General features: G+C 39.5%; 1 protein-coding gene across 1 annotated transcript in view; it reads right to left on the bottom strand.

Annotated features, from left to right (window-relative positions):
* LOC134539595 (pre-mRNA-processing-splicing factor 8) overlaps positions 1-18,825 on the bottom strand; it is a 60,714-nt gene that overhangs the window by 20,040 nt on the left and 21,849 nt on the right. Inside the window, exons 16-24 of the mRNA XM_063381760.1 lie at positions 13,042-13,205; positions 8,298-8,424; positions 7,486-7,678; positions 6,533-6,720; positions 5,360-5,598; positions 4,178-4,324; positions 3,460-3,610; positions 2,303-2,479; positions 226-462 (exon numbers count right to left, since the gene is read on the bottom strand). Of these exons, the coding sequence (XP_063237830.1) occupies positions 226-462; positions 2,303-2,479; positions 3,460-3,610; positions 4,178-4,324; positions 5,360-5,598; positions 6,533-6,720; positions 7,486-7,678; positions 8,298-8,424; positions 13,042-13,205 (1,623 nt within the window). The remainder of the gene's footprint in view (positions 1-225; positions 463-2,302; positions 2,480-3,459; positions 3,611-4,177; positions 4,325-5,359; positions 5,599-6,532; positions 6,721-7,485; positions 7,679-8,297; positions 8,425-13,041; positions 13,206-18,825) is intronic.

Genomic DNA, 18,825 nt, shown 5'->3' with positions numbered 1-18,825 from the left:
AACTACCTACATTGAAAATCATCCTAGCTGCAGAAAATACATGAGCACTTCAACGTACACTAAAAATTAACAATTTTTTCTTTAAAAAACCGCCGCACCATGGCCATTAAGTAATTTAATACTTTACATGGCACACAGGAAAAAATAAACCCATTCATCAACAACACTTTGCTTCATTAAAACTGAGCTCGACACCTAGCAGTCAACTCGAGAGAGGTTGGTCACCTGGGGGATGAGCACGTGGCCCATGGACAGCATGCCCAGGCCGCCCAGCTCCTTGGGCGTGTAGAAGACCACCGGAGGGAAGCGGGACGGCATCTTCGAGTTGAGGCCGATCTTGATGCGGGTCTGGATCTTGTTCTCGCACTTCACCAGCAGGTCCAGCAGCTCCTGGGTGTTCACCACAGCCTCCCGGAAGTACGTCATCAGGCCGATCAGCGCCGTGTTCCACTTGTTGACGATCTGGAAGCGCGGGAGATGAAAACATCTTGAGCATTGCCGCACGAGAACGGAAAGGTTAACACAAATATATGCTCAAAAATACATAATTACACAGAGTGAAATCTCATTAAAACTTACCTGGAAAAATTAAATTTTTTTTTACTCAATGAAGAAAAATTATAATACTCAACTGTTACAAACTGTTAACCAACTTGTAAAAATTTCTGAACATTTAAATAGAGTAACTATCTGAATAGAGGCAGACTTTCAAAAGCCAACCCTTACATTTTGATGATCCTCCACCAAAAACCAACTTTGATTTTAGTTCCCTCCAACATCAGCTTCACGGTCACCTACTCGTCTTTATATATTCTTCATCGTTGCACATTCTTCCCAAAGAACCTATATGTGTGTGAAGCTGTACAACTATAAGTTTGTAATTACTAATTATTATAGTAATTATAGGAATTATTGTTTTAGAACCAGATACATATGTGCTTTATTTTTTGTCACAATAACTCATAACATACCTGTAACTGTAAAAATTCTGGTGGGAAAAAAATACAATCTTAAATTTTGATAAGCGCAACATATCTACCGTAAAACTAGGTTAACATTACACATTTGGAAATTAAAATATTCTGAAATGTAGACAAGATTACCAGCAAATAAATATATAGATGATGTTTTCTGTTTTGGCATCAAGTTAGGAAAACAGTTCCATAGCGCTGCCCGCCCACCAACCATTGTATCATCGCTTGCTACTTGGATTCGTGTGATTTTTGGATCTCTCTTGGCTTTGATTACCGTTTGCTTAAGATTTATTATGTTTTTTTTGACGTGATATCGTCTTATAAATCAATGAACACCTGCTGCACGCACGAAAAAGCATGACCCATTCTCACGTTCCGCCTGAGCCGAGCGAGCGTGCAAGAATCGGCCAACCACCGTGCGAGAAGATCTTCTATAATATCACACAGGTTAAGACGGGCTTTTTAACTAATTGTTCGTGATTATATTTAAACAAATTATTTACATTAAATTTGCAAAAAACTGTAAATAATATTTGAAATTAAAAAAAGTATGCAATTTTTTTCATCAATGTTTTCTTATGACGTTATCACGTGAAATTATTGTCTGTAAACCGACTTTACAGACAGAACCCCTCCCCCCCCTTTTAAACTCGGATTCAGATGTTCTTTAGAAATAATATTCGCAAAGGCCTAAAGATGATTTTACTGTGTTGAAGTTGGTTGAAAAATATTTTTTTGTTTTAATTGGCATTCTTGAAAGCAGATGCTAAATCAATGCAGTACAATCAACTATGGCGTCAGTCATGCCTACTACATATCATGTCACGTTTTAAAGGCAAGTTAGCCTAGTCAGTTTTACCGCAGAGATGTGTTGTTTAGTGTGTTTAATGCTTCGTCCAACAGAAGAAATGGTCCCAGAACTATTTATGTGGTTTTTTTTCTCCATGTATGGAACAGATGATCAAGACAGTGTGATTAACCCATTTGCATTCACTCACTTTAATGTTGGACATATGTACCATGGAATCCATAAACTTTTTTATATATTACTATTATGAAAGTTATTTTCTATTTTCATTATATTTTTCATCTTTAAATAAAATTTTAAAAATAGTTTAAGTTTCACGATAATATACCTTTGTTATAACAATACTAGCTGCTCTGAGGGGTTATTTTCATTCTAAAGGGATTTTTTTCAAGTTTTTCGGGCAGATTAGCCATTTTGCGTACCAGTACGCCTATGGTGTTATCGGCCAGAAAAACAGCTGCGTACTAGTACACTTGTAGATGCGAATGGGTTGATATCGAGACAAGTGTGGTGGTCTGACCTTGGTGAAGGTGGTGGAGCCGCTGGCCATGAGGATCTGGCGCACGCGGTTGTGGAAGCGCTGCAGGCTCTCCTCGTCGACCCTCAGGAAGCACTGGGCGGTGCGCTCCTTGGTCACCTCGTTCTGGAGGTTCCACACCCCGTCCCGGTGCGTGAACTCCTCGTGGGTGGTGCGGCACTACGGGCATGCCGCGGCGACGCTTCATCACACATCGCTCGCACCAGAGCACTTACCGCTAAGCACTCACTGTCTCACAATCACAGGGGCCGCTTGGTCGTCTGCGGGACAGGTGCATGCAAATATGACTCGCCTTGTAGAAATTAAATCAACACTCTCCAAAATGGTTCAGAAATCCCCACAGAAAAGAAAACAGGTATTTTAAAAGTTGCCATACAGAGACTACTTACCGTGTTTTATCGCATAATCGTCGCACATTTTATACTAAAATCAAGTTGGAAAAGTAGGGGTGTGACGTTTATGCGAAAAAAACTTTTTTTTTAAGTAAAGTTATTTATAAAAACAAAACCCAGTTATGGAAAGTACGTTTCTTTAAAAAGTAAAGTATACCGCCGCGCTCCATACCACAGTCTCCCGACGAGAGCCCCTTCACTGACTTCCCCCACACTGCTTCTCTCGTGAGCAACTTACCGTCAATACGTTAGGTTTGCGATTCGGATCCTCATCTGATCAGGAACAGACTAAAATGTACGAACTTACTATCCCCAAACAAATTAAGAAGTTTATTTTCACAGCCCATCAATAACTCACAAGCTGATATATATAAACATGCTGCACCCGTCTAAGACCTTATCTAATCACAGACTCTGAAATTACAGTACAAAATTTAATTACGTCAGCTGAAACACGGTAATGAGTCAGCTGTAGCTCCCCAAACGAACATAAGTCCAATCTGCCAGACCACCACGGGTCTCCGAAATCAACATTACTCATCACTACTTCATTCAGCATTGTTTGCAAACATAACACAAGGCATGTCGATAGTTGGTACTACACAGTAAAGAATCATCATTTCAAGTGTAAGACGAGTAACGATTAAACACAGTGGAACTGTAGTGATATTAAAACAGCTAAGTAGACTGAAGGTTTTCAAAAGTTTCCAACGAACCACTTGGCCGCCGCACACGGCAGGAACTGACCTTGGGCAGGATGCGGCACTCGAAGCCGCTCATGTTGAACAGCAGGTTGGGGTTGTCCTTGGAGTACACGCTGACGAAGCTGTTCTCCCACTGGATGGTCGTGGTGGAGCGCGGCAGGCGGTTCTTAATGTCCCAGAACACAGCTCGACCCCTGCACAGCCACACACGCACTGTCAGAGTGACTGAATGACATACCCTTCATCCTACTAAATATAGCAGATATTATTTTTACATAAATTCAATAGTCACACAGAACCATTAACAAATGCTCAATTATTATCAGATTTACAAAAAAAAAAAAAAAAATCAACTTCTAATGAATACCAAAGCAGTGGCGTAGCCAGGATTTGTGTAAGGGGGGTGTTAAGAAACATGCCCCCCCCCCCCCCCCCCCATAACCGGTATAAAAGCGGTGGGTGGGGGAGTCCTCCCCCGGGAAAATTAGGATTTTAAGGTGTAAAATAGTGCTATTTGAGCAGTTTTCGGTACTTTAAATATTGTAATGGTAAAAATTTTATTAATTTTAATATGAAATTTGTTTGAGTGATGAATAAGAAATTAATTAAAGATTTTGTACTGGGGGGCGGGGGGGGGGGGGGGGGGGGTGTTTGAACCCCTAAAACCGCCCCCTGGCTACGCCCCTGTACCAAAGCCGCCACACGTGTTCCCAGTAAACAGTGCTCCACTCGAAGAGACGCGACGAAGCTCACGGACTCACAGGTTCACGTCGTGCTTCATGAGCCGCATGCGGGCGTCACGCGGCCAGCACTTCTTGTTGTTGTACCCGACAATGTTCTCGTTGTTGGGGTCCGGGTGCTCCGTGAGGTAGCGCTGGATCAGGTCCCTCGCGTCCTCCGCAGTGAACCTAGACCAGCAAGCAGTTCTGTGCTGGAGTGACTCAAACCACAACCACAAGTTCCAGACCCCAACATGACATTTGATATCTCATCTATCATGGTAACAACCAATAGACTTGAACAATTTATGGAGTATACAATAAAAACTACTAATTTGTGACTAAGATGCAAACGTGAAGTTGATGAAAAATGATATATTTATCGATGATTAGGCCTGCTGCGGCATGTGTTAAATTGTTGCCGACGATAAACACAAATAATAAACTATTTGTATTAGATTTGACTAAGAATACTAACACTTCAAAATAACGAAATATATTAACAAACATTTTCCATATAATTACTGTAGCTGACTTAACCCACCTTTCACTTTAGTACTATTATTTGTCAAACTTTCTGAAGTTGTTACATGATGTAAAATATTTTTTTATTGGGATTATAATTCTCATTTTTACTATTCGAATTCGATATTCACATTCGAACTAAAAAAACTAATATTCGCAAAGGCCTAAAGATGATTTTACTGTGTTAAAGTTGGTTGGAAAATATATATTTTTTTGTTTTAATTGGCATTCTTGAAAGCAGATGCTAATACAATGCGGTACAATCAACTATGGCGTCAGTCATGCCTACTATGTATCATGTCACGCTTTTAAGGCAAGCTAGCCTAGTCGGTTTTACAGCACGAGATGTGTTATTTAGTGTGTTTAATGCTTCGCCCAACAGAATAAATGGCCTCGGAACTATTTATGTATGTGTTTTTTCTCTACGTATGGAACAGATGACCAAGAACATGATTAATATCAAGACAAATCTGATGGTTATCGTAGGAACTTTCGGCCATGGCCAGACTTGGCCTGGATGTAAAACTGAACTCACGCTGGGCAGACTACTCTAAAACATCAGAATAATCCTTTTAAATGTGTTCGACTGTCGCAAATGTTCAAGTAACCATTCCTTCAGCTCCATGTAGCAGTAAGCTCTCGGCCTGCAGGCTAGAGAACATGCCACAGCGCCAGTCCCCCAGGAGAGCAGACGACTACCTGAAGAAAACGTGCACGCGGTCCACGTAGCGGCAGTACAGGCGGATGGGGTGGGCGCCCTCGGTGGCCACGTCCTGGAAGGTGAGGAAGTCGTTGGGCATCTGCGGGGGGCCGGCCATCTCGGAGGCCCGCTGCAGCCCCAGCACCAGCAGGTCCAGCACCAGGCCGTAGTACTGCACGATGAACGAGGCGAACTGCAGGCCGCGGATGATGCCGTAGCTGTTGGTGTGGTTCATGTCCTGCGAGCACCCCCTCGCGTTACGACAGAGCCTCTCTTCTTCTCTACTCTACTCTACTCTGCATCCGAAATCAATATTCTCCAGCTTCTTCTGTCAACTTGCTGAATTTCACAACTTTGAGGGGCTTCATTTAAATGTTTTACATTTTTTTGACCCATGACGCTTTTATTTAACAAAATAAAAAGACAAAAATTTTTCCAAACTGGCACATATTTAATAACTATCACTAGAGGTACACGAATTTCGTTAATGATGCTTTTATTTATATCTGAAATATTGAATTTAGGTGCCAATATTTTGTTCCAAATATACCAAATTTAAATAAAATATAATTATCCAAGTAAAACAATAATTGTATTAAAAGAAACAAATTTTGCAGAAAAAATAATGGATTGGTGGACTGAAAAAAAAAAAAATAAAAATATTATTAAAAACTGTTATTACTAAAAATTATTTTAATTATTAGATATATCATTGCCATCCATAGTGAGGGGAGCCAAAATAAATTGCAGCATTTGCAGCATAACATTGTACATTTACAAGGACAAAACTTTTTCAAAACTGGCACATATTTAAGAACCATCACATGTCTTAAATTAATGATAGATCAATAACATTAATAAAAAAAAAAATAATTAAGAGAACAACCACTGCAACCTACTTAAAAACCATTGGCAAGAAATAATCCAAATTTTTGTGATCTGAATTACTAACACTAGCAATGTCTTTTATCTTTAAATTCTAAACTGTCAATATTTTTTAAAAATACATCTGATAATTCCTAGAATCAAAGGAAATTAAAAGAGTCTCAAGTATGTATTAAACGTTAATTCTTTGAATCAAGCACGCACCATAATAACTCAACTGCCCCTGGAGAAACAGATATCATGGATCGCAAGCGAGGCGCCAACTCAACGCAGGGTAGCACAAGCACCTTGTAGTTGATGACGACGTTGTTCTTGGCGGTCATGTAGTCGGCGATGTTGTGGTCGACGATGAGTCGCAGCAGCCTGTTGAGGAGCGTCAGGTCGATCTTCTCGTACATCTTCTCGAATTTTGACTCGAGCAGCACGTTGCACTCCCCTTCAGTCACGTCCCACACGTCCTGCAGGTTGTTGATGCCTGTGCGACACGACACACAGATGCAAAATAAATTACATACGTACACATACGGGCAGAGTTGACTGATTTAAAATGCAATGACTTTTAAACCTTGGTTTAAACCAAGTGGATTTCATACAAAAAAAATGGTTTTTACAATAAGTATTTTTTAAATAGAATAACTTCATAAATTTTAATCAACAGTCTAATTCCACTCTAATATCAACAAAAGCTTGCTCATTAATGTCTTGTATTTACAGGAACTAAAAAAAAGATATATACTAATCAAGATCTTATCATTAGAGCTGTGCTGACGCATTAAAGGTAAACATTTTTTTCCTGTGTACCAAGTTAAGTGACATAATTTCAATGCTGTTGCTCCCGATCTCAAAAATCAAAACATCCTTCCAGACAGAATCCCGTCCCAAAGTAAAAATGCCATTCCCGTCCACCTCTACAATATTTGGTAGAAGAACATTTGTTTTAAGTCTGGGTAATGGTTAAATGAATCATGTAATTATCCCCACAAACAACTATCACTGGGAATTTCCATGAATTTACCCAGATTTAAAGTAAATTTCCCAACTAACCTGACTAATTCAAATTTCCCATGATTTTCTCTGGCTTCACAGAATGTGGACTACCTGTACCATTATAACCATGAATATGAAATTCTTACACGACACACGACGTCAGATTGCAGTAATGTAAGGCAGCTGGGCAGGAACTGGCGACGGCCAAAGAGGACCGACAAAGGAACATGATTGCACTAGGCTGGACAGTCACCTTGGCACCACTTGTAGACGAGCAGGGGCGGGGGCTCCGTGTCGGAGGGCTTGACCCATGGGGGGAACAGCCGGCGCTTGTCCGCCTCGTACCACAGGTACTGGTCCAGGTAGGCGTCCGTGATCTTCTCCAGGGGCTCCACATCGTACACTGGCACCAGGTGGCTGTACAGGTCCATAAACTCTATCCCCACCTGCGGACAAACCCTCCACCTTACTAACCTTTCGTTGTAACAGCACAAAATTCCAACACAATTATTTCTTGATTACAAAAATTAAATAAAGTATTTTTAAGGAACCCGCCTAGTCAAAGGTGTATTTGTTTTGGTGAGGTAGGATGATAAGTGTGATGTTTTCTGAAGCTTCCAGTGCAGTATTGCCTCTAAGCGCAAGGCTTCGAACTGGCGTGCAGTCTTCTTGTCATTCATAGGACAATAATGAGATTTGAGTGGTAACTATGATATTATATGGTGGAGAAGTGAAGCTAAAGATGTAATGCAAGGTCCTTGAGTGCTTTCAAGAGTCTGTACCATGCGTTTCATGTCAAAAAAAAAATGTTCTGAACACACCCAATTTAACCATTTTCAATCTCCTAAAAACACAGTTTAAAATCTAAATACGGAAAAAGAACTACTCATCCAGTCTTAGCACATTTTTAAATGCTTTTCGTAAACAGACATCGCTTGGATGTCTTGAGCATTTTTTTAAAAATTGTGTGGTCGCTTCTGGAGCTTCTGTATACCTGCCGTAGATAGGGCCCTTGAAGACTTCCTGGAAAATGAACAAAGCACTTCAGGGCAGGGTGGCACGCACCTCCTTGAAGGCCCTCTGGGTGAGCAGGTGCCGCTTGATGCGGGACAGAGCCTCGTGGGGGTTGTCGTACGCCTGCTCGATCAGCCCCAGCTCCTCCCGCTGGCTCTGGTTCAGACGCGACTTCACGCTGCAACACGCACAGACCACACCCTTCAGCAACGGCTCACCACTGGCATGATACCTTCTACAGTGCAGATAGTTCACTCAGTCAAGGAAAAGAAACGCTCAAAATGTTGAAACATCCGATGGCATAAATACACAAAAAATTACCAGCATAAGGTAAGGTCAGAGACCACTTTTGCCGTTACAGTTGGCCATCCATGACCCCCCAAGTTAAAAATACAACAAAATAAAATGGCAGACCGTAATTCAATAAATTTCAAAGTTGATGCAACTGTGCATTCAGCCAAGATAACTTTCACACACACCAATACACTGCTAGAATCACACACTTGTTACTTTATAATTATTACTTATGAGTAGCAATTGCCTCATATTTTTTTTTAAAGCATTAGTAGTGAATTAAGATGCAAATGCGTACGAGAACATGTTTTGCATAGGGTTTGCACGAGATTTTCTGAAGATACAGCAGATTGCATTTTAGATGCAGTAAATGATGCAGCATACATTTATCACTACATACATATTTAAAAGTTGTATTATTCAGAATACACCAAAATTGATTTACTCTAACGAGTAAAAAGAAATTAAATGATATAGTGAAAACCCGTATTTACGTTAACGGTATTTAAGTTTTCCCGTTATTTACCTCCTTTGTTTTTGGCCCAATTTATTTTCCATAAGGCGGTATATGTCGTTTTCACGCTTGTTACGTCGGAAAAGTTGCTTCATTCCCGTTATTAATGTCTCGTTCAGTGTTTACAAACACCAAAACATGGCTGCCATAGAAGAAAGATACATCAAAAGCTGCGTATGTGAATGCGTTCGCGTCGTGAACAGTGCAAGTAACCTTGCACTATTCACAGTACTTCTATTTCCACAGCTTTCCGCTACGAGCGCTGGTAGTATCATTGGCTTTAGCGGTAAATGTATTTGACACATCTTTAACTCTTTGTCGTTATTAATATCTGTGAGAAAATGGAGAAAGTGAAACAACGAAAAACTATTACCGTTGCCGATAAAATCAAAATAATTGCCAAATTCGACGAATATGTTGGATCACGTGTGGACCTTGCGAAAGAACTTTCAATCCCTGTGAGTACTCTTAACACCATCATCAAAAGCCGAGAAACCATCACTGCAAATGCCGCGCAATGTGGGCCAAGTGCTAAAAAACGTAAATATGTGAAGGACCCGAAATTCAAACAGCTGGAAGATATTCTTCTTGAGTGGTTTTCTGGTGCACGTGCCGCAAATTTACCAATAAATGGTACAATACTGAGAGAAAAAGCACGTGTTATTGCCTCTAGGCTGGGAATTCAAGATTTCTCAGCTTCCAATGGATGGATTGATCGGTTTAAGCAGCGTCACAATATTGTTTACAAGGTGGTTTGTGGCGAAAGCAAAAGTGTGGATGTGGAGACTGTGGAACATTGGAAGGAAATGCTACAGGAAAAAATTGCTGGGTTCGACCCGAAAAATGTTTTCAATGCCGACGAAACAGGGTTGTTTATCAATGTTCTACCAGATAAAACCTTTAGTTTTAAAGGGGAAACGTGTCACGGAGGTAAGCTCAGCAAGCAACGGATTACTGTGTTATTGCTTACCAATGCAGATGGAAGTGAAAAATTCCCCCTTTATGTCATTGGCAAAGTGAGGAAACCTCGATGTTTTAAAAATATCAAGTCACTCCCAACAAAGTACGAAGCAAACACCAAAGCCTGGATGACCAATGCTTTGTTTCAGAGCCAGTTGCATGCATTTGATTCAAATATGGCTTTGCAAAATAGGAAAGTTCTTCTTTTCATAGATCAGTGCTCTGCTCACAAAGCAACCATCCAGCTTCGCAACACTGATATTGTCTTCTTCCCAGCAAACTGCACGAGTGAGCTACAGCCCCTTGACTTGGGTATCATTCAGGCATTCAAGTTTTTGTACCACAGATACCTAGTTTCAAGGGCAGTAACAATGCTTGATGTTGGAAAAGACCCTTCTTTGATGAAGATAAATCTGCTGACTGCATTGCATTTTAGTGCAAGAGCCTAGAAAGAAGGGAAAACATCAACAATTCTAAACTGCTTTGCAAAAGCTGGATTTGTGTTCCCAGAAAAGCCTTACACTCTCAGTGAAGAAGATTACAGTGACATTGAAGATTTTGAAGGACATGAGAGGGTGTTGCAGGAGAAAATATTTCAAGATTACGTGGATGTGGACAGTCAGGTGATCACTTCGGAAGTGCAATGTATAGAAGATATTGTAGAAAGCCATGTCAGTACTTCTCAACAGGATACTGACGAAGATGATGATGATGATGATGATGAAGAAGTGACAACACCCACGAGTAAAGATGCTCTTGCTGCTCTTCAAACTCTGCGAGACTACATTGGAGTATCTGCTGGTGAAAACTGTGGTGTTTTTGATAATTTTTATACTTTAGAGAAGCAGATCATGTGCATGAACACTCAAAGATGCAAGCAAACCAAGATTTCTGATTATTTTACAAAGAAATAGACCTAAGTTAGGCATGAAAGTTTTTGCACATAAGCCTACAAAACTTTTTTATGGTAACATTTTATCATGGCACACATTGCTTCAGTGTTGTATTCACACAATTTTATAAGTTATATATTGTAAATTTATTTTGGTTTACATAGGCCTAATGAAGGTTTTTTTAAGATATTTCGTTCACTGTATCTTTTTTTGATGTCTCTGACTACTGAAGTAAAAGGAGTGCATTAAACCAGGTATGTTACATTTTAAAAATATGTTTCCCTCTATTTACACTTTCCTGGTATTTACACTTTTTGACTCTGTTCCCCTGAAAAGTGTAAATAAGGGGTTTCACTGTATATAAAGTTATTACACTAATATTATATATAAATCACAGAAATTCTGCGAATGGTTGTCTGTACTATATTTGATAGTAAACTTACGGCAATTCCTCTACAGCGATAGTGATTCAAAACTATTTTGTCCAGCTCTGCTAAAAACAACTCTTATCCACGGCCAAAGCTTGCTCAGGCTAGCGTAGTTTCCGGCCGACACAGCACTGGCCCGAGTCGCTGACTCAAAAGGCCCACTGACAGCGCCAGCCGTCAGCCCACGGGCGGCTGATTTCCGGACCCCTACACAACTCATCACTGCAAGCTATCTGCCATCGATCCACTCGTGTCTCTGTGGCCGGTTGCTCAATGTCGTCTCCTAGTATCAAATGCCAAACCTTTATTTTACAGACTCTCTGTTTTTCACACACACACACACACCACGCACGTGCTCACACACACACACAAACACACACCATCCGATACTGATACTCCAATCCCACAACCAATTCCTGGTACTACAACCAAAATGTATAATTACCGGTCAAAAACATTTTTTTGTACATTTCTTTGTGACTAACATAAGTTTATAATTAAATATAAAATAAATACAGTATATACCCGCAGAAGAATCGCCCCTACATATGGATAGCACCCTTAATTTTGGGCAAAAAAATTTAACACTCTTAATTTTAGGCAAAAAAAAAATAACATTTTCACTGTAAAGGTCGCCCCTGCATATGGTCGCAGCACCATACATCTGTCTTCACTAGAGTTCCGTGGATACAAGTGAAGTGTTCCTTTTCTCAGATTATTAGAGCGTAAGAAATAAAACTGATCCTCGGCTCTTCTTTGTCCGTTTACTACGGGAGGGTGGTCACAATACAATCAATCAGTGAAAATTTTTTAAATGTATATTTGCCTGAATTTTCTAATAAAACTCTCTGAAGAAAATTGATCTTAAGAAGATTTCCTGCATAGTAATTTTAAAAAATTAGCAATTGGACCCATAAATACATACAATTTTACTATATATTGTAAAATAACATCCTATAAAACAAAATATGCCAACCTTGATTGTTTTTTATAAATAATTTAAATATTTTGCAATTTTACTTCAATTAATAACAAAAATAGACCCTCCACTATTACTATACCTGGCCTACTATTATGTATACAACATAATGAAAATTAAAACAGAACCTTGCACACATGACTATGTACTAAAAATCACCATCTGAAAACAAATACTTTCACAGCCTGAGGTGATGGCAGAATAGAGCATGACATTTCCCCCTCAAATTACTATAACTAGTTAAGTGGTAAATTCCCTGTCTATTTCAAGCTTCCCTTAACTCTTCAGAACGTAAAACACCCAGGAGCACTGCTCCAATAGTGAAACACACCAAGAAATTGTTTTAGATAAAAAAAAAATATATAAACAAAAAAAAAAAACAAACCAATAATCCAAAATGGTGAATCAAGCCGAAACCTTAAAAATTCTGAGTTTGCCTGCCTAACTACCTGATTATCACAGAATACAGAACTGATAAGTGCATGTTTATAAATGTTATCCTGGGAGACTCTCAGATGACAGTTGAACATTCGATGCTAGTCAACTTTACAGTTTTAATTTAAGATGCATACGTCAGGGTGGCTTGGATGCTTGATCCAAGACTCTCATTTGAAATCCTTTGTCCGTAAGTCAGGTTATACCGAGGGTATGAGAGAATTTGAAGTAAGTTTTAATAAAAAAAATTTTTTTTGCACATGCGCCTTTGCAGTTTTGCACGTGACGTCACCTGTATGCCTCCTTGAGGCGCTCCAGCGACAGGATGAGCAGCTTGGTGTCGTGCTTGTACGACAGCGGGGGGAAGGGGATGGGGGCGAACCTCCGGGACTCCAGCCAGTGGACCGTCGTGGTGTAGATGGCCACCGCCTCCTCGGGCGAGATGTACGGCCCGTCCTGCGGACACGAACACACACACACCCTCTCTGCAATCTTCACAGGTCACCCCAAGCCATCATCTTAAAAACAATATCACAGACCAGAAAACTATATCATGTTTGTGCTGAAGAGCGATAGTACCGATTGCTGATGCAGTCGTAAAAAAAATTGTTTTGAGACATTAATATCTTTTCTTTTCCACAGTTTATAAGCTGTCTCACAAATCTTCAAAAAGACATTTCTTTTCGTTTTTTAAATCGTAAAATCTACATTACGCAATCTACATTACGGTAAGGTTCACCGCCCTACTTACATTTCCGTCTCCCCGAAGAAGCTCTCACTACTAAATTACAGAAAGTTGACTACATGATACCTATTTGGTTCTAGCTCTCAGATGAGCTCTACCCGGACTACCTATGAGAATAAGGTCGAAAAATGGCTAACCAAGCCTTATAAATGATCGGCATGATGCAGCGCGCATGCGCCAAACCCCAGCAGTGAGGCCAAGACAGACAATGTACTAATTAGAGAGGAGGGGAAAGGGAGGAAGGAAGCGCCAACACCCGTCGCTGCTCGCGGGAAGTTCAAAACAAGCGGACCAGACTGCTTCAAGTAGAGAACCAAATTTGTACGTTTTTCAGGCTGTGTTATTATGTAAAATTAGCCATACTTAAATAAAACTGCACATATATAAATATGTTATTATTTTGTGAAGTGTTTGCAAAATAATGGTTTGTGATTTTTTTGCTTGTTGCACAAGTCAAATATATATGGCATTATAAGAAAAAGATTGCAGAGTCTTGTCGTGTTGAGTATAATTAACATGACTATTGAGTCGAGTCGAGCTTTAGCTCTCACTCAAATCTGCTCAAGTTTTCGAGTCTCGCCCATCCTTACTAAACACCAGCATGCTTCATTAGAACACCATAAATGGACTACATTATCTTACAATTATTAAAATAGAAGTTTTAGATCACAACATTTTCAAGGCAAGTGTATACAGTAGAACCCCTGTCATACAATTTTCAACGGAGGGCACAAAAATGGTGTATGATGCGGGAAAGTGTATGAAAAGGGAATGGCAATAATAAAAAAAATTTTCAATCTAGCATACCAGCCCAATGTCAGATTAAACTTAAATACATAATGTGTAAATAATTGCATCATATTAATGAAAGATATGAATTTATCATTATATATACATATAATAACACTACCAGAAATGTAAAATACAGTCCATAATCAAGTAAAGCAGTCCTTTCTTGGAGAGGGGAAAAGTCACCAAGCCTAAATTATAAATAAAAAAATTAGGCTATTGTAAAAAGAAAAACAGAAATTTTTGCTGGTTTGTTTCATTTTACAAACAACTTTATGCAACAGAACAATTTTCAATAAAATTTTAACTTGAGAAACGTAAAATATAAAACAATCCGATCGTAAGAAAACAATAACAAACAAGTATATTCAGTTCAAAGATTAATGAATGCACAAAATATGAGATCCGTGCCTTGGTAAATCGCGTGCACCATTTTCAATATCATTCGCGCCACTAGTCTCGCTTGGTGCTGGCCATAGATGCTAATAGCGAAGTGCACAGTCTTCCCGATACTATCCATATCTATGGTGCGATAAAGTTATTTTCTTACGTTTGCAAAGGTAAACAATGAACTTTTTCAAAATAAAAGCATTAAAACGTAGTTTATCAGGAGGAATATAACAAAAAAATTTGTGAATTTTAGGACTTTTCCGCTTCGTAAAAACGTATGAAACGGGAAATTAAAGATTTTATAAGTGTATGTTCCAGGAAAGTAAACCATTGTAAATATAGAACTTTCAGCGGGACCAAAATTAATCGGCGTATGACACGGGAAAATGTATGAAACGGGAACGTATCATCGAGGTTCTACTGTATTTTAACTTACCTCGGCTTATGTTTTTTTCTCTCCATTTTAGTGCACCCTGCTGTTTTATTTTACACATAACATAATCATTTCTTAAAAAAAATTAAGTGAAAAAAATATTGCACAAAAAAAATTTTGCACATTCATGCTGCATGCCAAAAAATTATTCAACAGTGAAATTCAACACTTAAAAAACGAAAAAATGCAAGACTAACAATAACGTCTTGTTCATTGCTATGAAGTTCCACCGAGTAATAACCTATTACAGTAAATTAATATTTTGTAAATAAAATACCCCATTTCTAAGAAGAATAAAAAAATATTTATTTCATATAGTTAAAAAAAATTATGCAATTTCACATTTTATTTAATATTACTTGACTTTCGCTGATTTTTTTTTTTACTAAAAATACTGGGAAAACTTCTTGCTGCAGGGTTTATGAATAATGTTGCTTGCTCAGTTTAGCGCATTCTCCAGCCGGACACAGCAGCGAAGCGAGTCACAGACTCAAACAACACTCCCCGCGCCGGCTGTCAGCCCACAGGGACAGCTGACTTCAGGACCCCTGCGCTACTCATCATCGCAAGCCAGCGCCCGTGAAACACACACTGCCACATTACCGATGCTCTGAATCAGGGTCGTCCAATAGTGAAGACTAATGGATGCAAAAATTCACCCTATTGCCTAGTACCAATACAAGTCAACATGGATTCCAGACATATTTGCATCAGGACAACAGAAAAAAATATTAACATCTTTGAGTGTTACAAATGCAAGGTAACTCCCAGAAAAATTACTAAGATTTTGAAAATTGATTTCTCATAAATTTGGATGCAACTAAACAATTACAATTCTGGAACCAACTAGAAAACAATTTTGTTATGTCTGAAGACATTTACACAAAGCCTTGCAAACACAAATTTACATTTACAACATGGCAGCACAATTTGACATTACAGTAAAACCTTTTTGTTGCGACCCCATTTATTGCGACCACCTCTCTATTACAGCCCGATTTCGAGGAACCGTGAAAAAATTGCCAAAAATCGGAAGAAAATCGGACAGAAAATAAGTTTCTTGTGGTGAGTAGCGTGTTACTGTGTTTCTCTTGCCGAGTGCTGTACTGCCGTAGGCAGCGCATATCTAAAAATAGATACCACTTCCTGTCGGCCGCTGTCAGAGCTTGAAAACCCCCATTCCACGTCCCTTCAATGCAGGAAAAGCCCTCCGGCCGCAGCGTGTGAACATGGTAGTCGGCCGCTCGCTCGCCCTTGCTCACCCTCTCTCCGTACCGTGCGCTGCGGCCAATCTCGGATGCTGCTTGTACTTGTTAACAATCACGTTATCTGCTTCATTTTAACGAGGCTAGTAAAAATATATTAAAACTGTCAGCAAATTGATAAAAGCTTTATGTGTCCGTAAAACAGGGCACAACACTGGCCCGCCAGTTGTTTTCATTCAAAACGTGGCTAAAGAACTTGCATGGATCAGGCTGAAAACATCCGGCAATACGTGTAGGTTATAAGGAATCTTGTTATGAATTGGGATGTTATTTTTTTCGAGTAGATATACACAGCGACCAACTGGATGCACGCCCGCCTCGACTTGTTTTAACTGCCGCCGCGATGTTTATTTTGACAGCTCAAGCAATCATCTTTTCCCATGGGTTGACAGAAAAAGGTCGCTTCACCCGGCATAAAAAAGGCTACGCCACTTATTCCCCACGCAGGAAACACACTGGCTGCCTTCTGTCTCCCCCGCATTTATCTTTCTAACATTCCACATCTCGCCTCTCGCGCGAGCAATAATGAAGCGAACACGCATTGTGCCGTTTTATGCTTCCTTTGGTGACAGCAGCTTGATTTTATTCTGTATATTCCTTTTCATAGGACCCTTGCTATTAAAATACATTTATATTTAAGTTTGAAAGGCTGTAAATTACTTGCCAGAGATGACTGAACTCGAACTTAGTGTGAAAAGTGACATATTTTGACATACTTTTTTTTGGGCGTGTTAGGTGGGGAGGGAGGGGTCCGAAAATATTTACAACGATCTTACCCCTCCCTCACCGCTTTAGTACCCCATTCATAATAGCCCAATTTTACGGGAGAAGGGAGGGTGAAATGAGCATTTTCTCACTGAAGGTTTTTCAAAGGGGAGCTAAGTTGGGGTGTTATAAGGGAGGACACTAGATGGTTTGTGTCTGGGAGGGATGAGCTAGCCTTGAAGAGTGATACCGAGGGGAGGGAGGGGTGAGCTTATGCGTCATGAAGCCGCTGCCACCAGCCAGCCGGGCGAGCTGAGTGTGCGCCCACTCGCGTAGCAGAACCTACCGCTGACATATTTTTAAAGGAAATGTCCCATTATTTTTTTGTTATTCTTACATGAACATTTTGGAATTATTAAAGCCGACACAAAAATACGCTGTGTGTTAAAATTAACAGATTTTAATGATCTTTCATTTTGTTTTGTTTTTAATTTTTTTCTGAATTTCACATTTTGGTCAAAATGTCCAATTTTTTGACGGTTCCCGAGAATGTATTCCTAAAATCACTGCTTCGTTAAATCCGGGGTTCGTGACATCGGGGTTCTAGTGTATTTAACTACGGCAAGCAGAAAACGTACATGTAAACTAACAAGTAAAAATAAACTCTCTTTTGACATATTTTCTTCAGAGGTGGCCTGTAGGGCGACGGACTTGTCATGAAGGTTGAAGTGGGTTTAAAGCAAAGCCGTCTAGCATTGTGAGTGACAGCATCCTGCCATTGTACGGCTGGTTTCTTAGCGAGTAGCGGTTTGGAAAAGGGCAGGGGGGGGGGGAGGGGGTGAAATCAACTGAAAATTTCGGAAAACATCTATTACGACCCCCCCTCTATTAAGACCCTATTCCTGGGAACCGTGAGGGGTCGTTTCAGAGAGGTTTGACTGTACTAACTTCCATATTGATTACTTTTCAAAGCAACTGTTAAGCTTTAATTATTTTTTTATAACCAAGTCTGGTTACATAACTGCATTTATTTAATGGTTGGTTAACCAACAGGACTTAACTGTATTTTCTAGTGATGGGATTTTCGATACTTCGATACCTCGATACCTTCGATACTTGACGGTATCGCTAAGTATCGAGTATCGAAACTGTAAAATCGATACATTTTTTCGATACCGGAATGCTTGTTCATTTGTATTGAATTAAGTTTTGAGTCGCCATCGTACAAAATACAACTACAGTAGTACCTCGATGATACGTTCCCGTTTCATACATTTTCCCGTGTCATACGCCGATTAATTTTGGTCCCGCCGAAAGTACTATATTTACAATGGTTTACTTTCCCGGAACATACACTTATAAAATAATTAATTTCCCGTTTCATACGTTTTTACGAAGCAGAAAAGTCCTAAAATTCACAATTTTTTTATATTCCTCCTGATAAACTACGTTTTAATGCTTTTATTTTGAAAAAGTTCATTGTTTACCTTTGCAAACATAGAAAAATAACTTTATTGCACCATAGATATGGATAGTATCAGGAATACTGTGCACTTCGATAGTAGCATCTATGGCCAGCACCAAGCGAGACTAGTGGCGCAAACTAGCAATGATTATGAAAATGGTGCACGCGCTTTACCAAGGCACGGAACTCATACTCCGTGCATTCATTAATCTTTGAAGTGAATATACCCGTTTGTTATTGTTTTCTTACGATCGGATTGTTTTGTATTTTACATTTCTCACGTT

This window comes from Bacillus rossius, chromosome 15 (genome assembly GCF_032445375.1).
Source record: "Bacillus rossius redtenbacheri isolate Brsri chromosome 15, Brsri_v3, whole genome shotgun sequence".
NCBI classification, from domain to species: Eukaryota; Metazoa; Arthropoda; class Insecta; order Phasmatodea; family Bacillidae; genus Bacillus; species Bacillus rossius.
This window is presented reverse-complemented; position numbering and strand designations above follow the sequence as displayed.